General features: G+C 46.0%; 1 protein-coding gene across 1 annotated transcript in view; it reads left to right on the plus strand.

Annotated features, from left to right (window-relative positions):
- The window catches only part of SRRM4 (serine/arginine repetitive matrix 4), a 104,160-nt gene extending 103,671 nt beyond the window's left edge, over nucleotides 1-489 (plus strand). Inside the window, exon 8 of the mRNA XM_058158790.1 lies at nucleotides 183-489. Within this exon, the coding sequence (XP_058014773.1) occupies nucleotides 183-489 (307 nt within the window). The remainder of the gene's footprint in view (nucleotides 1-182) is intronic.
- The last annotated feature ends 24,183 nt before the right edge of the window (nucleotides 490-24,672 follow it).

Raw genomic sequence — 24,672 nt, forward strand, 5'->3', positions numbered from 1 at the left:
AAGGGAAGGGAAGGGAAGGGAAGGGAAGGAAAGGAAAGGAAAGGAAAGGAAAGGAAAGGAAAGGAAAGGAAAGGAAAGGAAAGGATACGGTGTGTTTCTTATTTGAAAGAAAGAATAGAAAGCGAACAGTGGACGTAAATCTCACACCTCTCTCCTCCTCCCTCTCGATTTTTCCTCTCCAGTGCCCGAAAGCGCCCCATCCCTTACTACAGACCGAGCCCTTCTTCCTCCTCTTCTCCCAGCAGCTCAAGCATTTACTCCTCGGGGTACAGCTGTCTCGGTTACTCTCCTGCCCGGAGCCGCAGTTACTCCAGCGACAGGACCAGCTGCAGCCGGAGTTGGAGTAGTTACGCCAAGAGCAGCCGAAGCCGGAGTAGCGGAGGGAGAAACCGTGCGCGAAGTAGTAGTAGTAGTAGTAGTAGCAGCAGCAGCAGCCGCAGCCACGGTTCTGCCTCGGTGGGCAGCTGTGACAGTTTGCGGCGTTCGTAGCCGCCCTGCGTTGTGGATTGCAATCGTCTGCCTCTACTCCAACCCACCCAACGGGAGAACCTTCTCCAGATGATCCTTCATCCATCAAGTTCTTGGAATCGTGTAGCCTACCATGGCCTGGGGAACGTCTGAAAGGAAGACCTCTCCTTTCCAATGTCATGTGGCCCCCCGTTGTAGACATTCTTTTGGCCTCACTTTTTGTATCGAGGGAAGCTCTTTGGGTGGGGGTGGCATTGAACGATGTAGGGCCACGCGAGAAACGCGATTGATTTTTGGAGGTGGGGGAGGATGGCAAGCTCATTGGGTCGGTGGAGGAGACCACCGAGAAGATGTCTCTGGTTCTTCTCCAGAAGTGGAAAGGTGGAAACATCTCAACTTCTCCTTCATGCTAGGAAGGATGTCCTTCCGTGCAGGCGGCAGAATGTCTGAGCCGTACGGGATATATGTCATCCATCCTCTTCCCACCTGCCTCCCACCGACTAGCTCTCTACAGGTAATCCTCAACTTACGACAATCCGCTCAGCGACTGTTACAACAGTGTTGGGGGGAAAAAAGTGACTTACGGCCGTTTTTCACACCGACAAGCGTTGCAGTGTGAATTTGTGATCCAGATTCGGTTACTTGGCAACTGGGTTCCTAGTTATGACGGCTGCAGCATCCCGGGGGGGGGGGGGGGTGTCACGTGATCCCCTTCTGCGACCATCCGACAATAGGGAAGCCAGATTCCCTTAACAACCATGTCACTGAGTGAACAACTTTGCAACTTTTCCGTTCATGGAAAAGTGACTTACGGCCGTTTTTCACACCGACAAGCGTTGCAGTGTGAAGGTGGTAAAAACTCACGTAACCGCTGTCTCGCTTAGCGATGGATATTTGGGCCCACTGGGGGTCGTAAGTCGAGGACTACCTGTATTTCGAGACCAGAGGACCAAATAAATACATACCTTACCATCTTCTCCCAACGAGGTCTAGGCGTCCCCTCAAAAAAAGGAGGATCTCACTTAGAGGGGCTACTCCAGGAACACCTAACAATCCCTCTCTTCTCTCTGTCAATTCAGCGTTGTTCTATCTTTCTTCCGCTATTTATTCATTATTTATTATCTTGGCCGTTCTCTTGGAATGAGCGGGAAATGGTGGCACTGCCATTATCGATTTTTAATTTATTGCATTTTTGTTTTTCGTTTTAGTATTGTAAAGTTGTTGTCGGGGTTCCAAGTAACACCCCCAACGAAATAACACTCCGAGGCCTGAAGTTCCTCAAAGTTCCATTTCCATTAGAGATGTCATATTGGCACGTCTGGGGAAACCCAAATCTGAAAGCTTCCAGGTTTTCCCCAACCAAAGGAAAGTTCCAAATCCCTGCCCAGCACCCACATGTCCATCCCATGGTCCAATCAAAACACTGCCCCAACTGGAGATGGCTCCCAGTTCCAGGTGCAGGGCAAGATGTCCTTGACTCTCTGAGAAAGGAATGTTGTTATGACTCAGTGGCTCAATGGCTAAGACGCTGAGCTTGTCGATCAAAAGGTCGGCAGTTCAGCGGTTCGAATCCCTAGCGCCGCGTCACGGGGTGAGCTCCCGTGACTCGTCCCAGCTTCTGCCAACCTAGCAGTTCGAAACCACGTAAAAAATGCAAATAGAAAAATAGGGGCCACCTTTGGTGGGAAGGTCACAGCGTTCCGTGTGCCTTTGGCATTGAGTCATGCCGGTCACATGACCACGGAGACGTCTTCGGACAGCGCTGGCTTTTTGGCTTTGAAACGGAGCTGAGCACCGCCCCCTAGAGTCAGGAACGACTAGCGCATATGTGAAAGGGGAAACTTTACCTTTACCTATATCACCCATGCTCCACACAATTCCCCCCTCCCAGTTTCCCACAAAAGTAAACCTGGCAGGCCTGAAGATCCAACAAAAACAGAAAGAAAGAGTTGGGGGTTTGGTTGGCTCGGAGACCCACAAGCTACGTTTCTGCCTACCGATCTCTTCAGTTGCTTCGAGTAGCTTCTTCTTGCCCATCCAACCAAGAAGAAAAAGCTGGCTTAAGGGTGGCCAGCTTCCAAACCTGGTTGATCATTCTTCTCCTAAAAGAAACAGACACGATGTCTCAGTGATCCGGGCTATTCTTCTCTGGTTTTTCAGTGTGTGTTGTTTTTTTTTTTGGTCTGTTCTGTTTTAAATAATTTGAGCCATAAAGTAGCTAAGAAGAAGAGATCGAATAAAATATAACTACAGGTATTCCTCGATTGACAACGTGGGAAAAAAATGTCACTGAAAAACGTGATTTGTGACTGGTTTGTTTTGGGTTTTTTTCCATACTTACAACCATTACAGCATCCAGGGGGAGGAGTCAAATAGGGAATTAGTCCGTAATCATTACATCGGCGAGGTGTGATCCTCGATCAATCGCTCAGAATGGAAGCTGGAAGGGGCCTTGGAGGTCATCTAGTCCAACCCCACCCACCCCCGCTCGAGCAGGCGACCCTAAGCCAGTTCAGACACGTGGTTGCCCAGTCTCTTCTTAAAAACCTCCAGTGTTGAGGCACCCCACAACTTCTTGTGGCAAGCTGTTCCGCTGGTTAATTGTCCTCGCTGTTAGGAAGTTTCTCCTTAATTCCCCCTTGAATGCCATTGAACTATTGATATATATATTTTGCTTTTACTACCGGTTCACAACAGGATCACACGCGGGTGCTCTTCTGTGCATGCGCAGATTGTCCATAATGATGTCCGGGTGGGTGAGTGGAGCCTCCCACTGGTTTTACTACCGGTTCACAAGAACCGGACCAAACCGGGGGCAACCTACCACTGTCTTTCTGGCTCTAGACTAGATAAGATACTAATCTAGATAAGATACCTACAGTATTTTACCTAGTCTGGCTCAGATTCAGTCTACCAATCTGGAAATATTCCTAACACAATGGGAACCAGAATCTTCATTGCTAAACAAGGCAGTGGTTATATCGGAGTTGTGCCCAATTGTGCAATATTTTATTCTTACGATTCTGAAGCAACTCATTGCCGTTGTTCAGCGAATCGTCTAGCCATTAGCAAACCCGGCTCCCCCCACCCACCCACCCCGTTGACTTTGCTTGGCAGACCCCAGCTGAGAAAGTCACGGAAGACTTGACAACCGTGGCAAGAAAGGTCGTAAAATGGAGCAAAACTCACTTAACGAACCTTCCACCCAGCAACGTAAATTTGGGCTCGACCTTTTTAAAAAGGAAAGGAAAGGAAAGGAAAGGAAAGGAAAGGAAAGGAAAGGAAAGGAAAGGAAAGGAAAGGAAGAAGAAGAAAGGGAGGAAAGGAAAAGAAAAGGAGAGAAAAAAGGAAAGGAAAGGAAAGGAAAGGAGAGAAAAAGGAAAGGAAAGGAGAAAGGAAGAAGGAAAGGAAGAAGAAGAGAGGGAGGAAAGGAAAGAAAAAGAAAAGAAAAAAGAAAGGAAAGGAAAGGAAGAAAGGGAGGAAAGAAAAAGAAAAAAGAAAAGAAAGAAAATAGGAAAAGGAAAAGAAAGGAAAGGAAAGGAAAGGAAGAAGAAGAAAGGGAGGAAAGGAAAAGAAAAGGAGAGAAAAAAGGAAAGGAAAGGAAAGGAAAGGAAAGGAAGAAGAAGAAAGGGAGGAAAGGAAAAGGAAAGGAGAGAAAAAAGGAAAGGAAAGGGAGGGAAGAAAAGAAAAATAGGAAAGGAAAGAAAATGGAAAGAAAAGAAAGGAAGGAAGGAAGGAAGGAAGAAGGAAAGGAGAAAGGAAAGAAAAAGAAAAGAAAAGAAAGGAAAGGAAAGGAAGAAAGGGAGGAAAGAAAAGAAAAAGAAAGAAAATAGGAAAAGGAAAGAAAGAAAGGAAAGGAAAGGAAGGAAAGGAAAGGAAGAAGAAGAAAAGGAAAGGAAAGGAAGAAGGAAGGAGGAAAGAAAAAGAAAAGAAAGGAAAGGAAAGAAGGAAAGGAAAGGAATGAAGGAAGGAAGAAGAAGAGAGGAAAGGAAAGAAAAGAAAGAAAAGAAAGGAAAGGAAAGGAAGAAGGGAGGAAAGAAAAGAAAAGAAAAGAAAGAAAATAGGAAAAGGAAAAGAAAGGAAAGGAAAATAAGAGAGGAAAGGAAAGGAAAAGAAAAAGGAAAGGAAAAGAGGAAAGGAAAGAAAGGGAAGGGAAGGAAAGGGAGGGAAAGGAAAGGAAGAAGGAAGGGAGGAAAGAAAAAAGAAAAGAAAAGGGAAAGAAGGAAAAAGGAAAAAGGAAAGGAAAGGAATCAGGCTCACCTTCCAGCACATTCTAGAAGCATCTCATTGTTTGGCATACTGTACAATCCCACGGTGAGTTCATTCATTTCAATGAATGGGCAAGGAATGAATGAGGGCAGCGACCGCACTTCCTGTTTTGTCCTCATCCTTGGCAACCGAGCGGCTTGAAAACAATGGTTCCCCCGACCTTCCAGTTTTAAATGCTACCTTGGATCTATCTGTATTCTTTGATCTTCCCACCGGAGTTCATGTAACACACGCAAAGGAGCCAATTAAAAAAAAAACCCAAAAAAAAGGAAAACAAAAACCAAACAAAACACACAAAACACCTGCAAGTATTTGATTGCTTTGATGTGGTTTTCCCTTCTCGGAAAATTCCCATGCCTGGGTCTTCGCATAATCTGTCCGGCCTGGAATAATTTGTGCTTCCCGTGAGAATTCTGGGTTGGGTTTGTTTGATGATCCACTGGTTGGTTTTTTGGTTTTTTGTTTTGTTGTCCACAATATTTTCAGTAGCTTTCTCCATCACCGAAGTTGAAAGATGTCCGCGCTCTTTCTATCCTATGTTTATTTTTAATCTTGTTTTTAGGGTACAGCGCAGAGGTGGGTTTCAGCAGGTTCTGACCAGTTCTGGAGAACCAGTAGCGGAAATTTTGAGTAGTTCAGAGAACTGGTAGCAAAAATTCTGACTGGCCCCACCCACATCTATTCTCTGCCTCCCAAGTCCCAGCTGATCGGGAGGAAATGGGGATTTTGCAGCATCCTTCCCCTGGAGTGGGGAGGGATTGGAGATTTTACAGTATTCTTCCCTTGGAGTGGGGAGGGAATGGAGATTTTACAGTATCCTTCCCCTGGAGTGGGGAGGGAATGGAGATTTTACAGTATCCTTCCCCTGGAGTGGGGAGGGAATGGGGATTTTACAGTATCCTTCCCCTGGAGTGAGGAGGGAATGCAGATTTTACAGTATTCTTCCCCTGGAGTGGGGAGGGAATGGGGATTTTACAGTATCCTTCCCCTGCCACATCCACCAAGCCATGCCCACCAAGTCAGGCCACACCCACCATGCCATGCCCATAGAACCGGAAGTAAAAAAATTTGAAACCCACCACTGGTACAGCATAAAATGTCAGGGAAATCTACACATGCTAGACCACGGGTGTCAAACTCAAGGCCCGTGGGCCGGATGTGGACCATGGGGTGCTTAGATCTGGCCCGCAGGGCTGCCCTGGAAACAGCAAAGGACCAGCCAGTGGTGCCTCCACCAGCAAAAATGGAGCTTAGGACGGTGGTTGGATTCAGCCGGTTCGGGCAGGTTCGGACGAACCGGTTGTTAAATTGCTGGCTGGCTCCGGCCATCCCCTCCCTTCCCCTTTCAGGAGTCCCTACGTTCCGTGTCTTGTCTCCCAGGTAAGTGCAGGAAGGCCTACTCGGCCCAAAACAGGGAGTGAGGTGGTAGCCTCCCCCACGCAGCCCATTTTTGCTCTCAGGGGGTTTGCAGGAGGCCGAGTGCTGGCTGTCGGCTGAAGAAGTTGTAAAAAAATGCTTTTAAAAGGCTCTGAGGATCTCAGCTGAGTTGCCTGATTGTCAGAGGCTTTTTTTTTCTTTTAAAGGCCAAAAAAAATGCTTTTTTTTTTAAAAAAAAAAAAGCCTCTTACGATCAGGCAACTCAGCTGGGATCGTCAGAGCCTTTTAAAAGCATTTTTAACAACCAACGAAGTTGTAGAAAAAATGCTTTTAAAAGTAAAAAAAAAAAGTTGGCCATGCCCACCCAGTCACATTACACCCCCCACCACCAAGCCACACCCACAGAACCGGTAGTAACAAATTTTACGTTTCACCACTGAGCTGCGGGAGGCTCCACCCACTCGCCCGGACATCATCGCATCCCGTTTTTGACACTCTGCGCATGCACAGAAGACCCTGCGCTCACATTTGCAAACCGGTAGCAAAGGCAAGCGCTCGCCTGATTTCGGAAAAACCCAAAACATCGTCAAATTCAGTTCGTTCCTGTATGAGAGTCGTCAGAAAGTCCCAGGGCCATAGATCAAGCCGGCGAAGTCGAAAAACATCTTCAAGAATTGGCAAACCCTACGGAAGAAATCCGATGAGGTCATCCGCGTAATCCATGAGAGTCCAATTCTGCTTGAGCGGAATCTTTATTTTTTTTTAAAAAAAAAAAAAAGGTTGTAATGAAATGGATTTTTGGGGAGAAATGGAGGCCAATGCAAAAGATATTAACTGGGACTCAATATCCTTCCCTGCATTTCAAAAAGTGGAATTGTCTTTTTTAAAAAAAATAAAATAAAAAAATAAAAAATAAAATAAAATTAAGGCACCTTTGAGATCTGCAGGCAGGCAGAAGAATCTGCATTCCAGTAAGCCGTTTAAGCTGCGAAGTAAAATTGGAGAGGAAGAAATTTATTACGGCTTAATCCTAGATGGGACCAGGTAGATATTGGCGGCGAGCGAATCTGATTAACTTGAAATGGATGAAATGGTCGGTGGAAAGCGTCGTGGGAAGCGGATGTTCCCATTTGAAATGTGTTATTATTTTCAGCAACGGGTAGATTAAACACAACAAACTTAATTCTGAATAATTAATAGTTATAAGTTCCACGGAAGTTTACGAAGTCTGCTCAGAAAGGCGACATGTGCCAGTGACTGGAGCCTTAATAAGATAAAAGAACAACGCATTTGGAGGGTAATAATAAGGGAAGGAGGAGAGGGAGGGAGGGAGAGAGGGAGGGAGGAAGAATGGAAGGAAGGAAAAGGAAAAAAAGGAAAGGAAACCAGGGAGGACGGAAGGAAGGAAGGGAGGAAGGAAGGAAGGAAGGAAGGAAGGAAGGAAGGAAGGAAGGAAGGAAGGAAGGAAGGGGGGAGGAAAGAAGGAATAAAAAAAGAAAAAAAAATAGAAAGAGATAAAGAAAGATTATAAGAGGGAGGGAGGAAGAAAGGAAGGAATGCAAGGAGGGTGGAAGGGAGAGAGAGAGGGAGAAAGGAAGGGGGAGAGAGAGAGGGAGGGAGGAGGAGGCGAGTGGGAGGAAGGAAGGATTAAGAAAAACAAAGAAAAATTGAAAGAGATCAAGAGAAAGATTATAAGGGGGAGGGAGGGAAGGAAGGAGTGGAGAGGGAGGGAGGAATGGAAGGAAGAAAGGAAAAAGAAGAAAGGAAAGGGAGAGAGGGAAGGAGGAAGGAAAGCAGGAAGGATGGAAGGGAGGGAAGAAATGAACAAGGAAGGAAGGGGGAGAGAGGGAGGGAGGAGGAGGAGGAGGAGAGGGGAACAAGGAAGGAAGGGTTAAGAGAAAAAAAAGAAAAATTGAAAGAGAAAAAGAGAAAGATTTTAAGAGGGAGGGAGGGAGGAAGGAAGGAAGGAAGGAAAGCAGAGAGGATCGAAGAGAGGGAGGGAGGGAGGGAAGGAAGGAAGGGGGAGAGAGGGAGAAAGGAAGGGAGGGAGGGAGGAAGTATCGGAAGTACCAAAGCTCTTCCGTGGTGAAAAAATTTGCTCCGTGATACCACCACCATTGCACAAGGGACATCCAGTTGTGGGGGGGGGGTACCTTCCATGCCCCCGGGAAGTTGCCCACCCAAGTATTAACCATTAATCCACCTGTGGTCTACTGCATTCAAACTGATGAGTCAGCAGAAGCCGGAGCACGTGGCGGGAGCTCACCCCGGCCCTAGGGCAGCAACAGGGTCTCGAACACGCGACTGCCAGCGTTCCAACCTTGTGAGCCGCTGCGAGTCCCCCGTTTTTGATCCCTTAATACTAGGTTTTTGGGGTCTTCGTAGAGCAGACTAACTGGAGAAGGAAGTCTGCAGCTGAGTGAGAAAGGGAAACTTTTAAGAATCAAATACTTCCCTTCGCTAGATCCAAAAGTAGCCATCAAGCACTGGATGAGCTGTCAGAAAGGTTTATTCTTTGCAGTATATGGATTCCAAAATCCCATAATTCCTAGCAATAGACTTATTTATTATTTGCTAGGACTCCACAGTTCTCCTCCTTCTCCTCTTCTTCCTCCTCCTCCTCTTCTTCCTCCTCTTTCTCCTCTCGCTTCTAGCACTGGTGATGTTACCTAGTTAGGTAATGAAACTTCTGCAAGAACACAACCAAACTCACAGTCCTCCTCCTCCTTCCCCCCATTTCTTCTCCTCCTCCACTCTGCAAACCCCACTCCCTTCCAACACTGATGACGTTCCCTAGTTGGGTCATGAAACGCCTGCAAGAAAATAACCCAGCTCAGAGACCTTCAAGGACCCCACAGTCCTCCTCCTTTTCTCCTCCTCCATTCTGCAAAAAAAAGAAGCAGAGAGCACCAAAGATCTCACAACCCTCCCTCCTTCCTCCTCCTCCTCCTCCTCCTCCTCCTCTCCACAAACCTCATTCTGTTCTAGCACTGATCATGTTACCTAGTATGGTAATGAAACGTCTGCAAGAAACCCACCAAGCTCAGAGAGGACCAAGGACCCCACAGTCCTCCTCCTCCTCCTCCTCCTCCTCCTCCTCTCCACAAACCCAACTCCCTTCTAGCACTGATAATGTTACCTAGTTGGGTCATGAAACATCTGCAAGGAAACAACCAAGCTCAGAGAGCACCAAGAATCTCACAGTCCTCCTCCTCCTCCTCCCTGCAAGCCCCACTCCCTTCTAGCACTGATCATGTTACCTAGTATGGTCATGAAACCTCTGCAAGAAACCCACCAAGCTCAGAGAGGACCAAGGACCCCACAGTCGTTCTCCTCCTCCTCCCAAACCCCACTCCATTCTTGCATTGATGGTGTTACCTAGCTGGGTCATGAAACATCTGCAAGAAACCCACCAAGCTCACAGAGCACCAAGGACCCCACAGTCCTCCTCCTCTTCCTCCTCCTCCTCCTCCTCCTCTCCACAAACCCCACTCCCGTCTAACACTAATGATGTTCCCTAGTTGGGTTGTGAAACATCTGCAAGAATGCAACCAAATTCAGAAAGCACCCTTTCTTTTGACCCCGAGCTACAAATATCTTTTGCCTTTTGGAGACACGACTCTGAAAAAAAAAACCAGCCTTGCGTTGGTAAAGCTCTGGGCCCGAGAAGGAAGGCCGGCCAGTAGGCAGGCAGGCAGATAGATGGGCACACTTCCATTTTGCTCTTCTCTCCTCTTTTTTTCTTCTTCTTCTTTTTCCCCCCTGCAGTCTATTCCTTTCAGCTGCTCCTGCAAAGGAAACAGGTTGGGTGGAGTGAGCTCTCCCCCCCGGTTTGAAAAACATCAGTCTCATCAGCTGCGGTGGTTGGAACCCGCAGACTTCGCCTGTCCCCAAAGCTGGCTTGTCGCCAGACCATTTTCCCTGGCAAAGAAAGCCCAAATCCCTTCCTTCCTAAGTCCTCAAGACAGTCAGCTGGCTGGGTGCCCGGCTCCACCTTTGTCCGCAGAGAAAAGATTGCTTGCAGTGACTGTCTGGCCCAAGGAAGCCGAGGACGAGGCGAAGAGTTGTTGTTTTCGGTTTATAAAAACAAAACAAAACAAACCCTTCTCTCTCTCTCTCTCTCGCCTGACTCAATGCTTCAGTTGGCCTTCTTAAGAACGGCTTGAAAAACCCTGGTCGTCTTTTCTTGGAGCGCCTTGGCTGTCGAACATCGTGGGTAAGGGCACGGCAACCTTGCACAGACTGTCCCCAGGAGGCGTGAAAGGGAGGGTGGGGATATCGGGCGGGGGGCTCAGTGGGGGAGTGGGGGAATGGACAGGCTGACCTCGGCAGCTGGGGTGGGGTGGGGTGGGGTGCAAGGGGGGGAGGTTTGAACCCATCACTTTACACAGACACGGCGTTTGTTCCACGGCCTCTTGCAGTTTTGCCTTCCTCAAGAGAACCAAGGAAGAGAGACAGCTACTTTTGTCTGAAACGGTCCAGGGTAGTGGCCACCAACCGGTGGTTCCGTGGACCACCTTGGTGGTCCGCGAGAAAATTTTGACGGTCGGCAGAAAAATTATCTGCATTTTTTATCTTGCACTAAATCAGGGGTCCTCAAACTAAGGCCCCTGGGATGGATAGGTGCAATGAATGTTTTGTGTTGCTGCAGAGAGTTTCCCCCTTTGGGGTCTTTTTGTGGGGGTCGGAGGGGGGCAGAAATTCCGACTTGGGGTCTGCTTCAGCCTCCTGGTGGGGGGCTTTGGGCGAAGGCTGGAGGGAAGCGCCGCTGGTGGCAAAGAGCCGGAGGGCCTCGTTCCAGTGGGACTGCATCATGGCTTGGAACTGGCTGACCACCTCAGCCCACTGAGTCTCCAGGTGCCGGTACCTGGCCTTGCAGTCCCCCAGGTCTTCCCTCTGTTTGGAAAGCCTATGCTCCTAGTCCTCAGTGAGGTGCTTCTCCTGAGCCTCCTTCTCGGCCAGATCCAATTTGAACTGAGCTGTTTTGCCAACTTTTTCTCGTGGTGGCTGCTTAGCTCCAACAACTGCTTCCTGTTGGGGGCCCTAAAGAGCCCGGGCGGGGCGGGGCAGTGTGCTAGGAGGGGTGAGTAGAGGCTGGCGAGGCGCCCCTCGATGTGAGTGACATCAAGTTGGCCATGCCCACCCAGTCACATGACCACCTAGCCACACCCACCCAGCAGGTCATTAAGCAGATCATATTAGCGGTCCGCGGGATTTAAAATTATGAATTTAGTGGTTCCTGACGTCCAAAAGGTTGGGGACCCCTGGTCTAGGGGATCTCTTGGACTAGAAGACCTCTGAGGTCCCTTCTGACTCGGGTTATTCTCCTTGGTTCGAGGCTAATTTCAGCCCGCAGAGAACGGCGTTTGCTATGGCAAGGAGGTGCGTGCGCTCTAAATGAGTCGAGGAGTGTCTCCAATGCGAGGACCGGGCCGAAGGAACCTCTTTGGGTCAAACCCCCCCCCCTTTGCAAAAGGCCACCACGGCCAAGAGTAGCAACGGCCTGTTTTATCTCCAGGTCTGGAGTAAATGCCCTTTGTACTCACAGATGAGTTGGGAGAAGGACAAAGAACTCGGGTGACTCAGCATTTCAGCTTGGGACTTTAAACTGCATCGTTTGATGCAGAGATCTTCAAACTTGGCAGCTTTAAGACTTGTGGACTTCAACTCCCAGAATTGAAGTCCACAAGTCTTAAAGCTGCCAAGTTTGAAAACCTCTGGTTTAATGCTAAGCCATCTGGCTTCCCCTATTTCAGTCTTATCTCGCTTCCTTAAATCCCGGTTTGGTTTTAACATCTTGAAAAGCTCTGAGGCTTTGCCTTTGACCATTCGGGATCAGTTGAGTAGTAAGTAGATCCTAACCGAGTTTGAATTCTTAACCGTTCTTCCTACCCAACCAACAGACCGAGTTACGACGGCTTCCTGTGCGTCTTTGAGTCGTTAACGGTTAGACGAGGGCCTGCCGTTTTCTTAGCGTCGTAGACTAAACAGAGTTGGAAGGGACCGTGGAGGTCTTCTAGCCCATCCCCTTGCTTGAGCAGAAGACCCTAGAACAGTGAGTGCAAAACACCAGAATCTGAGTGTATGGGTGGGTTGCTCCCAGTGGTGGGTTGCTCCCGGTTCTGTCCGTTTCTTGAGAACCGGTAGTAAAAGCAGCTCTGCCCACCCGCCAGACGCGCAGCGGTAGTAAACCCACCCCTAGTGCGCGCGCCAGACCCCTACAAACCCAAAGACCAGCTGGCCGGCACTGCCGGGCCCCCTGCCAGAAAGTGACTTGGAAAGTGAGGGGGAAGGGCCATCAGGACTTATCTCGGGAGCACCGGCTTCCCTGGCTCAGCTCCAGGAGCCAGAGGCAGGCCAGGTGGAGGAGATAATGAGGCCTCCGTCCCCTGACTCTTTCCTCCCCCCAGGCCATGCCTCCAGACCCGGCTGATGGCAATCAGGCCTGGCTGGACCCTAGGTTTCGTAGGCAGGAGAGGCGGGAACAACAGAAGCAGGGGTGGGGCAGGCCTAGGAAGTGCTGAGTCATGGAGCCACACCCCACAGGATATAAAAGCAGCGGGGGCTGCTATGCCTCTATTCGTAGCAGGCAAATCAACTGCTTGACTAGAGCTGAAGTACTGTTTGTTGACTCATCGGCGTCGAGGGAGATAACAGAGACACTTGGCAGACGCTCACTAGTTTACTGCCAGAGCTGATAGTGCCGGCTAATTAAGCCATCACGAGGGGGAACAGAACAGATGCACATGCGCACCAGCTACCTGGTCTTCTGTTTTCTGGCATATGCATTTAGACCGGCCACTTGGTCTTCACGTGCACCGGAGCCCCAGAAACCCGAACATCAGCAAGTACACTAGCCATCTGTTCTTTGGGTTTTTGGGACTCCGGCACGCACAAAGATTGGAAAACAGAAGAGCAGCTGGCGATGGCGCGCATGCCCACAGAGGGGGCTCTGCATGCCATCTCTGGCAAGTGTGATGTAAGTTCGTCATTACACCCCTCTAACAATTTGGACAAATGGGCTGTGCGGTCTCTTCTTGAAAAGCCTCCCGTGATGGAGCATCTACAACTTCTGGAGACAAACCGTTCATCCGATGCTTCGTGCATATTTCTCCCCTCCCATTTTTTCCTTTCGAAGCAGACGTCAGTAGAACGAACAGGTGTTTCTCATCATACTTGGTCTGCATTTCAACAACAACTCAGCAGGGTGATTGATGGCTAAGAGGGAGGGATCACCTTGAATCACTGGAAGAATTCCATTACAGGTAACCCTCAAATGACAACCGTTCATTTAGTGGCTCTTCAAAGCGCTGGGGGAAAAAAGTGACTTATGATCGTTGTAGCATTCCTCAGGGCCGTGTGATCAAAATTCACAACGCTTGGCAGTTGGTTCGTCTTTGTGACAAGCCGCAGTGTCCCCCCCGGCTCACGGTGATCCCCTTTTGTGACCTTTGGATGAGCCAGATTCACTTAACGGCCTGACTAATTTAACAAGTGCGGTGATTCACTTAACAACAGGGGTGAAAAGCTACCGGTTCGGCCCAGTTCGGGCAAACCGGTAGTAAAAAAAAATGCTACCGGTTCGGCCGAACCTGTATTTCCGACGATCAGCTGTGACGCGCGATTTATACTAGCTAGAATCGTCGGATTTCCTGCTTTCGAGCTAATTTAAATTGCGCGGCACAGCGGATTCCCTCCGGCCTCGCTGTTCTACGTATCTTTGCAGACTCGGAAGGCTTCAAATGTTTTCTTTTTTAGCACTTCACGGGTGCGCCTTAGGCGTGCGCTTGGTAGCAGACTTCAGAGGATTTCACTGCTGCTAAACAGCATGAAGTGTCTTCAAATGGAGCAAGACTCATTTAACAAACGTCTCGCCCAGCAATTTGGGGGCTCAGCTGCGGTCGGAAGTCGAGGACTACTGTACAGGTAATCCCTAGACGTACAACCCCAATTGCTATCGCTTTCTGGCCAGAGGGAAGTTGGGTAGCCTCTCTACAGGCTGGCACCCATCCGGCGAACGAACCGAGGAGATTGTAATGGTGAGAAGGGTGACTAAGCAGAACCAGTTTGTTCTCCTGTCACAGCGAGCGGGTGTGACTGCGGTTGTGCCAGGCAGATAATTGTCGAACCATGTAGTCGGACGTGGATGCCATCTGATCCAGAAGCTTACACTTAGCAACCGTGTTACGAGTTTAACAACCGCTGTGATTCCCTGAATCATTGTCAGTAACTTAGCCGCTAGAGTGATTCACTTAACAATGGAGGCAAGGAGGGTCGTAACATGAGGCAAACCTCACTTATGTCAAGGTTCCAGAAAACCCTCTTCTGCATAAAAAAAACTCAGAAGCCATTGTTTTCCAGAGTTCTTTACTAGCATGAGGAAACTGGCACACGATGAGTGAAATTCCAAAACTGAACTTCCGGATTCTTTTCCCAGTTATACAAACCCCAAGAGTCCCACCCCCCTGACCCCTTTGCTGGTCACATGGTCCCACGTTCTCCCAGTTCATTCGAATATCTTCTTGCCACTCTTCCTGCAGATGTGAACACCATCCGACCTTGACCGCTTGAAGAATGTTACCATACCCCTCAGCCCCCCTTCTTCCCCTCAGGGGAAAAATGTGGCAGCGTCTGGAACCCTAAAGTCTAGTATGGTTTCCAGGCCTGACAGGCGTCCCCCCTTGGAAAAGAAGCTATATCCTAGGAAAGAAAACAAAGAGTTGATAAAGAAGAGTGTCAGTGGTCCACACTTCCCTTCTACCCCCCCCTCCAAGAGGTTTTTTAGGTTTGTCAGGGAAAGTGTCGTGAAATTGTTTAATCAAATTGTCCGCATTTACTTTCCAACTTTTGACCCAAGTAGATTCAGATAATGGATATCCCTTCCAGTGGACTAAATATTGTAATTGACCTCTGTATAGTCTAGAGTCAAGGATTTTCTTGATTTCATAGTGGGTTTCACCTTGGATTATCAAGGGTGGTGGGGGAGCGGCAGGTTGAGGTCTCAGACCAGACTGTCTAGCAGGTTTTAATAAGCTGGTATGGAATACCGGGTGTATTTTCCCCAACATTCGAGGGAGCTTGAGTTGGACGGTAACGGGATTAATAATTTTTACAATGGGGAAAGGACCCAAAAATTTTGGACCGAATTTTCTGCTGGGTATTCTCAATCTCAGATACTTATCAACTGTCTCACTTAGCAACAGAAACGCCGGGCTCAATTGTGGGCGTAGGTCGAGGACTACTTGTGGGCAGTTCGGCTCTACGTCAGTTTTGTAAGTTGGAGGCGAAGGACTCTACACAAACCGTCCTCGGCGTACAATCGCAACGGAGCCCAAACTTTATGTCGCTAAGTGGGACGTTTGTATAAGTGAGCTCACACGGTTGTTAAGTGGATCCGGCTTCCCCATTGTCGGAAGGTCCCAAAAGGGGATCACGTGACATCCCCGTGACGCTGCGACCGTCATAAATGTGAACCGGATGCCAGGCTTCTGAATTTTGATCACGTGACCACCGGGAAGCTGCAACGGTCGTAAGTCTGGAAAAACCTGATCCTAGGTCACTATTTTCGGGGCTGTTGTAACTTTGAACGGCCGCTAAACGAATTGTGGCAAGTCGAGGGCGAACCAGTATCCAAGGAGGCCTCCGAATTTTCAAATTCAGATTCACAAGAGTTGGAAGGGGGCTTTGCGGGTCATCTAGTCCAACCCCCCCTGCCCAAGCAAGAGACCTTTGCAAGACGGTAGGTTCTCCAGACAGTTCTTGGTTCCTCAAGTTTGGTTCCTTCCATCGACCACAGGAACCCGGCAAGCAACATACCACGCTCTTCCTTGACCAAAACTAGGACATCCGCGTTTCTGTTTTCAAAGGCAGGATTCACGGCGAGGCTTATTGTTTTTGTAGTACAGTTGCCCTGTTATTATGTGGAAGCCACGACGGGATGATGTCCTCCTTTGGAAAGAGCTATGGGTGGCTTCTTGTTTATTTTGGCCGTTGGGAGGTCACGCACGGTTCAAGCTGAATTTTTGCTCCGTCTGCAAGAGGAAGAGAATATTAAAAGCCGGGCTGACTTTATATCATGCAATTAAAGGGAAGAAGGAAAGGATAACCAGATGACCCTCCAACTGGTTTTATTACACATTAAAAAAAAAATCTGATTTAAGCCAGAATTGACTGCTGGTGTCTATCTGGATTAGTCCCTGCAGTTTTCTTGGCAAAAGTGGTTCGCCATTGCCTCCTTCCTAGGGCTGAGACAGAGTGGCTGGCCCGTGCCGGGTTGGTGCCTAAACTGGGATTAGAACTCCAGTCTCTCCGTTTCTAGACTGAGGCCTTCCCTGCTACATCCCTGGGAAAATTAAATGCTTTGGGAAAAATTTGCCTTCCCTGCTACAGCCAAGTGGCGCTTACGTCGGTCAACGACCGTTTTAGTTGATTCGGCCTATTAATGTTTGTTTTTAATTCTGTTTTTAAGCTTGTTGTCTGTATTTTATGTTTTTAAATTGGCTATAAACCGCCCTGAATCCTTCAGGGGAAGGGCGGTATAGAAATTAAATTATAAATAAATAAATAAATAAAATAAATTTTAGTTTATTAGTTTACTATTTCAATTTTTAAAATAATTATTTATTTTATTTTATGTTTTATATTACTTTATTTTTTATTATCTTTTTGCTTTAGTTTAGTTTATTATTTTATAGGTTATATTTATTTTATTTTATATTTTATATTATTTTATTTTATATTTTTATCTTTCTGTTTTAGCTTAGTTCAGTTTAATTATTTAATTCTTTTATTTTTATATTATTTATTTTATTTTACGCTTTCTATTATTTTATTTTGTTTTTTATCTTTTTATTTTATTTTATTATTTTATAGGTTATATTTATTTTATTTTACATTTTACATTTTATATTCTTTTATTTTATATTTTTATCTTTCTATTTTAGCTTAGTTCAGTTTAATTATTTAATTCTTTTATTTTTATATTATTTATTTTATTTTACGCTTTATATTATTTTATATTTTTTTTATCTTTTTATTTTATTTTATTATTTTATAGGCTATATTTATTTTCTTTTATATTTTATATTGTTTGATTTTATATTTTTATCTTTCTAGTTTAGTTTAGTTTAGTTTAATTATTTAATTATTTTATTTTTATATTATGTATTGTATTTTATGCTTTATATTATTTTATTTCATTTTTTTACCTTTTTATTTTAGTTTATTATTTTATAGGTTATATTTATTTTATTTTATATTTTATATTGTTTTATTTTATATTTTTATCTTTCTATTTTAGTTTAGTTCAGTTTAATTATTTAATTCTTTTATTTTTATATTATGTATTGTATTTTATGCTTTATATTATTTTATTTCATTTTTTTGACCTTTTTATTTTAGTTTATTATTTGATATGTTACATTTATTTTATTTCACATTTCATATTGTTTTATTTTATATTTTTATTTTTTATCTTTCTATTTTAGTTTAGTTCAAATTATTTTATTTTATTTTATTATTTGATTTTTAGCAGCGTGCCCATTGCTTTATGGAACGAATGCATGTCTGGGCTGAACTCAATGGAGACATTAACTTGAAAAACAAAACGTAATGGCCGCTTTTTAATTGATTTAATTTAATTAATGGATTTTTGTCCACCAGACTAAGGCCTGAATTGTAAAAAAAAACAAAAACAACAGGCACATTCAAATGAGATACTGTTGGCTTGCAAGAGAGGCAGCCAACAGACGTCAAAAACCAGATGCAATCCTCATGTTTAAAACTCATTGTTTAGAAAGCTTCAAAGTTTTGTCTGTAGCCTGCCCCTCCCAATTCAAACAGGATATTCACTGTAAGGGATCCCCCCCTCCCCGCCACTTCCCTTAATGTTGACTTGCCTTCTGAAAATTCACCCTTTCGGCAATTCCAGGAGTATGTCTCATTGCCGCTCCGGTGGAACATCTGTGCAAACAAACACATATTAAGCACATTTTAACATGTGCTTAAAAATACTTACGGCGATGCACGCTTCAGGATGTGACCGAAGGAAAGCAATGGACAATGAGTCGAACGGTTTCCCTCCCGAAGTTGTGGGCGCTCCATCGCTAGAGGTTTTCAAGAAGAGATTGGACAGCGCCATTTGTGCGGAATGGTACAAGTTGGGTCTCCTGCTTGAACATGGGGTTGGGCTAGATGACCTCCAAGGCCCCCTTCCAATGGGGTGATCCTGCCATTCTCGGATTTTCAATGGACCCAACGCCGAGAACTGCATGGTTCAAGCTGAATTTTTATTTTATTTTTATTTATTTATTTATTTTGTCACACAGTATATAAAGCATAAGCATGAAATAACTAAACAATATATAAGCGTGAGTATATAATAACTATATTAATTGGATATAACGAAAGGAAACATTAGGACAGGAATGGTAGGCACGCTGGTGCTCTTATGCACGCCCCTTACAGACCTCTTAGGAATGGGGTGAGGTCAATAGTAGACAGTTTTTGGTTGAAGCTTTGGGGATTTTGGGAAGAGACCACAGAGTCAGGTAGTGTATTCCAAGTATTAACAACTCTGGTACTGAAGTCATATTTTCTGCAATCAAGATTGGAGCGGTTCACATTAAGCTTAAATCTATTGTGTGCTCGTGTATTGTTGCAATTGAAGCTGAAGTAGTCTTCGACAGGAAGGACATTGTAATAGATGATTCTATTACCATGTCTTTTATTATTTATCTATTCAATGTCTTTTATTATTTAGCTATTACTATTACAATTTCGCTCCCTCTGCACAAAGAAGAGAATATTAAAAGGCGGGCTGACTTTATCTCGTGCAATTAAAGAGAAGAAGGGAAGGAAGAGGTCTACTAGGAGAGGTCTACTAGGGCAGGGGTCTCCAGCCTTGGTCCCTTTAAGACTTGTGGACTTCAACTCCCAGAGTCGCTCAGCCAGCAAAGCTTCCCCAGACTCCAGGACTGGCCCGTGCTCCACTGTTCACTGGTGGGCCACATCAGTCCTAGAATGACCAAGAATGTGGCAAAATATAAAGTCCCCTTGGTGCCTTCTGGATCTACTCTTGCATGGTATCTTGCGTGGTGTTTCTTCGTGTCAGTGCATCGTGTTCCTTCCTAAGCCTCGATCCCTTGAGGGGAGCAGAGATCAAAGGGTCCACCACACCCTTGAATTCTTAGCAAATTGCTTGCATGCTCTTCTCATCTACTTCCCATCTACACAGTAATTAATAGCTGGTTGGCCAGTCCTTTGCTTTTAATCAGTTTCACAATCCTCGGAGAAACTTCTCGGCGTACTCTTCCCAAGCAATTTCTCACCAATGAAACTGAGGTCGTTGCAATATGAAGAAGGCGTGTCGCTCTTAGCTGCATGGGAGAGCTGAAATTGCCTTGAAGCGCTGTGGGACGGGAGGGAATAAACCGCCCTGCCCCCCCGCCATCAAAAAAAATTAGGATGGAATAGAACATCTGGAAGATGGATGAGATACGTTGAGTTCCTTGAGTAGGGCAATTGATTAGTGAGGGTACGACAAGGACCAGAATTGTGGGATCGTCGGTGCTCTCTGAGCGTGGTGGTTTTCTTGCAGATGTTTCATGACCCAACTAGGTAACATTATCAGTGCTAGAAGGGAGTTGGGTTTGTGGAGAGGAGGAGGAGGAGGACTGTGGGGTCCTTGGTGCTCTGTGAGCTTGGTGAGTTTCTTGCAGACGTTTCATGACCCAACTAGGTAACAATATCCGTGCTGGAAGGGAGTGGGGTTTGTGGAGAGGAGGAGGAGGAGGAGCAGGAGAGACTCTGGGACTCTGCAGCCGTCATAAATATGAGTCAGTTGCCAAGCCTCCAAATTTTGATCACCTGGCCATGGGGATGCTGAGACGGTCATAAGTGTGAAAAACAGTCACAAGTCACTTTATTTGTGTGGAGTCGTCCTAACTGTGAACGGTCACTATAAATGAACGGTTGTAAGACAAGGCCTACCTGTAGCCTCTCATCAAGGGGACTCCTGGACCGAGGACTTCTTCTAAAATCCCTTGGGATTGCATTTTCGCAATCTTACAACCGGGGTTTTCAAAATGCCTTCCGTAGAATTGGGAGGGGAGGCTCCAAAGAATAATTACCTCCAGTGTGATCTCGGGTGGATTTTACATCTGGCCTGCCAAAGTAGATTTATTTATTTATTTATTTTATAGGACAATAGGACAGGAACGGTAGGCACGTTTGTGCGCTTATGCACGCCCCTTATGGTCCCCTTAGGAATGGGGTGAGGTCCATAGTAGAAAGTTTTTGGTTAAAGCTTTTGGGATTATGGGAAGAGACCACAGAGTCAGGTAAAGTATTCCAAGCACTGATGATTCTGTTACAGAAGTCATATTTTCCGCAATCTAGATTAAAGCGGTTGACATTAAGTTTAAATCTATTAGTTGCTCTAGTATTACTGCAATTAAAGCTGAAGTAGTCTTTAACAGGAAGGACATTACAACAGATGATTCTGTGAGTTAAGCTTAGGTCATGTCGAAGGCGACGGAGTTCCAAGTTTTCCAAGATCCGTGCTTAAATCTTCTTCAGCGGAATGGATTGGATCGGGAGCCGCATTCCAGCTCCTCTTATCTTCTACGTCCTCTTATCTTCTAGATCGGGTGTAGCAAGGCTTTTCGGCTTTAGGTATTTATGAGCCGCCCTTTGCCAAAGTTTGCAAGCAAAATAGCCCCTTGGTGCAGAGCTGATGGCTGTCCTAAGAGACGGGGGGGGGGATAATAATGGATTGCTGTGCCCCCTCCCCCACCAAGGTTTTTAAATCAGTGGGACGCCCTGAACTGTAGATCCAGCTCCAGTTTTGGTGCAGCTTTAAAAAAAAAGGAGCTTCGGAGAGTTTCGTTGCGTTTTGCAACGTGGCGGCTTGTTTAGATTTAGATTTCAGAATAACAGAGTTGAAAGGGACCTTGTAGGTCATCCAGTCCAACCCCACCCCCACCCCCCACCCCGCTCAAACAGGAGACCCTACTCCTGACAAATGGCAGTCCAGTCTCTTCTTGAAAGCTTCCAGGGATGAAGCTCCCACAACTTCTGAATAACTGAATAATAAGCAGATTAACAGAGTTGGAAGGGACCTTGTGGGTCATCTAGTCCAACCCCCCACCCAAGCAGGAGACCCTACACCATTCCTGACAGATGGCAGTCCAGTCTCATCTTGAAAGCCTCCAGTGATGAAGTTCCCGCAACTTCCGAAGGCAACTTCTGTTCCACGGGTTGATTGTTCTCCCTGTCAGGAAATTCCTCCTTATTTCCAGGTTGAATCTCTCCTTGTTCAGTTTCCATCCATTATTCTTTGTCTGGCCTTTGGGTGCTTTGGAGAATAGCTTGACCCCCCCCCCCCCTCCTCTCTGTGGCAGCCCCTCAAATATTGGAAGACTGCTATCCTGTCTTCCCTGGTCCTTCTCTTCACTAGACTAACCGTGCCCAGTTCCTGCAACCGTTCGTCGTATGTTTTAGTCTCCAGGCCTCTGATCATCTTAGATAGATTCAGATTAACTGAGCTGGAAGGGATCTTGCGGGTCATCTAGTCCAACCCCCCACACAAGCAGGAGACCCTACACCATTCCTGACAGATGGCAGTCCAGTCTCTTCTTGAAAGCTTCCGGTGTTGAAGCGCTCGCAACTTCCGAAGGCAACTTCTGTTCCACGGGTTGATTGTTCTCCCTGTCAGGAAATTCCTCCTTATTTCCAGGTTGAATCTCTCCTTGCTCAGTTTCCATCCATTATTCTTTGTCTGGCTTTCAGGTGCTTTGGAGAATAGCTTGACTCCTTCCTCCTCTCTGTGGCAGCCCCTCAAATATTGGAAGACTGCTATCCTGTCTCCCCTGGTCCTTCTCTTCACTAGACTAGTCAGGCCCAGTTCCTGCAACCGTTCATCGTATGTTTTAGTCTCCAGACCTTTGATCATCTTAGATAGATTCAGATTAACTGAGCTGGAAGGGACCTTGCGGGTCATCTAGTCCAACCCCCCACCCAAGCAGGAGACCCTACACCATTCCTGACAGATGGCAGTCCAATCTCTTCTTGAAAGCCTCCAGTGATGAAGCTCCCACAACTTCCGAAGGCAACTTCTGTTCCACGGGTTGATTGTTCTCACTGTCAGAAAATTCCTCTTTATTTCCAGGTTGAATCTCTCCTTGGTCAGTTTCCATCCATTATTTCTTGTCAGGCCTTGAGGTGCTTTGGAAAATAGCTTGACCCCCTTCCTCCTCTCTGTGGCAGCCCCTCAAATATTGGAGGACTGCTATCCTCTCTCCTCTGGTCCTTCTCTTCACTAGACTAGCCGTTGCTCAGTTCCTGCAACCGTTCATATTAACAGAGTTGGAAGGGACCCTGCAGGTCATCTAGCCCAACCCCCTGCTCAAGCAGGAAAACTTATACCACTTCCGACAAAGGGTTTGTCCGATCTCTTCTTAAAAACTTCCGACATTGGAGCACCCACAATTTCTGGAAGCGAGCCGCTTGGTTCAGCTCTGTGACAGTTTCCCGATTTCTATCGCGTGACAATGGGGATACCGCAACGGTCATCAGGCTGGAAAAAAAACAAAAAACTGCCACTTTTTTTCGGCGCTGCTGTAACTTCAAACGGTCGCTAAGTGAACCGTTACAAGTCGAGGACTGCCCATACGGCACGCCATCCAAAGCTTTGCGTTTCTTGTGCCTGCGGATAGGTTGATCGCGGTGGTTCCTTTTCTGGGCTCTCTCCTTAAGCAGAGATTAAGGGCATCTGGTCCTTGGGCTCTTGCTTTTTGATGAGATGGGCTTTTTTAAAAATAAAATCAAAATCAATTTCAGAGGATGCAATCTGGCCGATTAGCCAAAAAATAAAATAAAACCAACAACAAAAAAAACCCTTGGAAAGCAGCTGCAGCACTCCACTTAATAGCCGTACTTTGCAAATGCAATTCACGGAAATATCCAGAAAAGCAAAGGGCCCGTCAGACATCTGCGTGGTTTGTCTGTTTTTGTCTTTATGGCCTGTTTCAATCAATCTGTACAGAGGTGGAAGGGACCTTGGAAGTTTACAGATTTACAGATTAAATTTGTAAATCTGGCTGGCTTAAATTTTGTTGGTTTTTAAATTTATATTGTGAATTTTAATGGGTTTTTAGCATTTTAAACGTTTTTAAAGTCTTAGGCCAATTGTGTAATAAGTTTTTTAATTCTTGTTTTAAATTGTATATTGTATTGTTTGTTTTTAATTTTGGCTGTACACCGCCCTGAGTCCTTCGGGAGAAGGGCGGTATAGAAATCTAATAAATAATAATAATAATAACAGAGTTGGAAGGGACCTTGTAGGTCATCTAGTCCAACCCTAACCCCGCCCAAGCAGGAGACCCCACACCACTTCTGACAGATGGCAGTCCAGTCTCTTCTTGAAAGCCTCCAGTGATGAAGCTCCCACAACTTCCGAAGGCAACTTTTGTTCCATGAGTTGATTGTTCTCACTGTCAGAAAATTGCTCCTTAATTCCAGGTTGAATCTCTCCTTGGTCAGTTTCCATCCATTGTTCCTTGTGCTTTGGAAAATAGCTTGACCCCTTTCCTCTCTGTGGCAGCCCCTCAAATATTGGAAGACTGCTTCTAGTCCTTCCCCCTGCTCAAGCAGGAGACCCTGTACCGTTCCTGACAAAAGGTTGTCCAATCTCTTGTTAAAAGCCTCCGGTGAGGGAGCACCCACAACTTCTGGTGGCAAGCTGTTCCACTGGTTCATTGTCCTGACTGTTAGGAAGTTTCTCCTTAATTCCAGGTTGCTTCTCTCTGGGATTAGTTTCCACCCATCGTTTCTTGTCTTGCTTTCTGGTGCTTTGGAAAATAAGTTGACCCCCCTCTTTTTTGGGGCAAATATTGGGAGACTACTATCCGGTCACCATCAGATTATCTAAACCCAATTCCTGCAACCGTATGTTTTAGTCTCCAAACCTTTTTTATTATTTGTATTTGAATTTATATCCCGCCCTTCTCCAAAGACTCAGGGCGGCTTACATTGTGTTAAGCAATAGTCTTCATCCATTTGTATATTATATACAAAGTCAATTTTTATTGCCCCGAACAATCTGGGTCCTCATTTTATCTACCTTATAAAGGATGGAAGACTGAGTCAACCTTTATTTTATTTTATTTTATTTATTTACATTTATATCCCGCCCTTCTCCGAAGACTCAGGGCGGCTTACATTGTGTTAAGCAATAGTCTTCATCCATTTGTATATTATATACAAAGTCAACTTATTGCCCCCAACAATCTGGGTCCTCATTTTACCTACCTTATAAAGGATGGAAGGCTGAGTCAACCTTGGGCCTGGTGGGGCTTGAACCTGCAGTAACTGCAAGCAGCTGTGTTAATAACAGACTGCATTAGCAGTCTGAGCCACAGAGGCCCTTTAATCGTCTTCGTTGTTCTTCTTTCCACTTTTTCTAAAGCCTCAACATCCTTTTTTTGTAATGTGGATCCAGTATTCCAGGTGTCTGAATTCTGTGACCGGGGAGTTGTTGCAACGGTCATAAGTGTGAAA

This window comes from Ahaetulla prasina, chromosome 15 (genome assembly GCF_028640845.1).
Source record: "Ahaetulla prasina isolate Xishuangbanna chromosome 15, ASM2864084v1, whole genome shotgun sequence".
NCBI classification, from domain to species: Eukaryota; Metazoa; Chordata; class Lepidosauria; order Squamata; family Colubridae; genus Ahaetulla; species Ahaetulla prasina.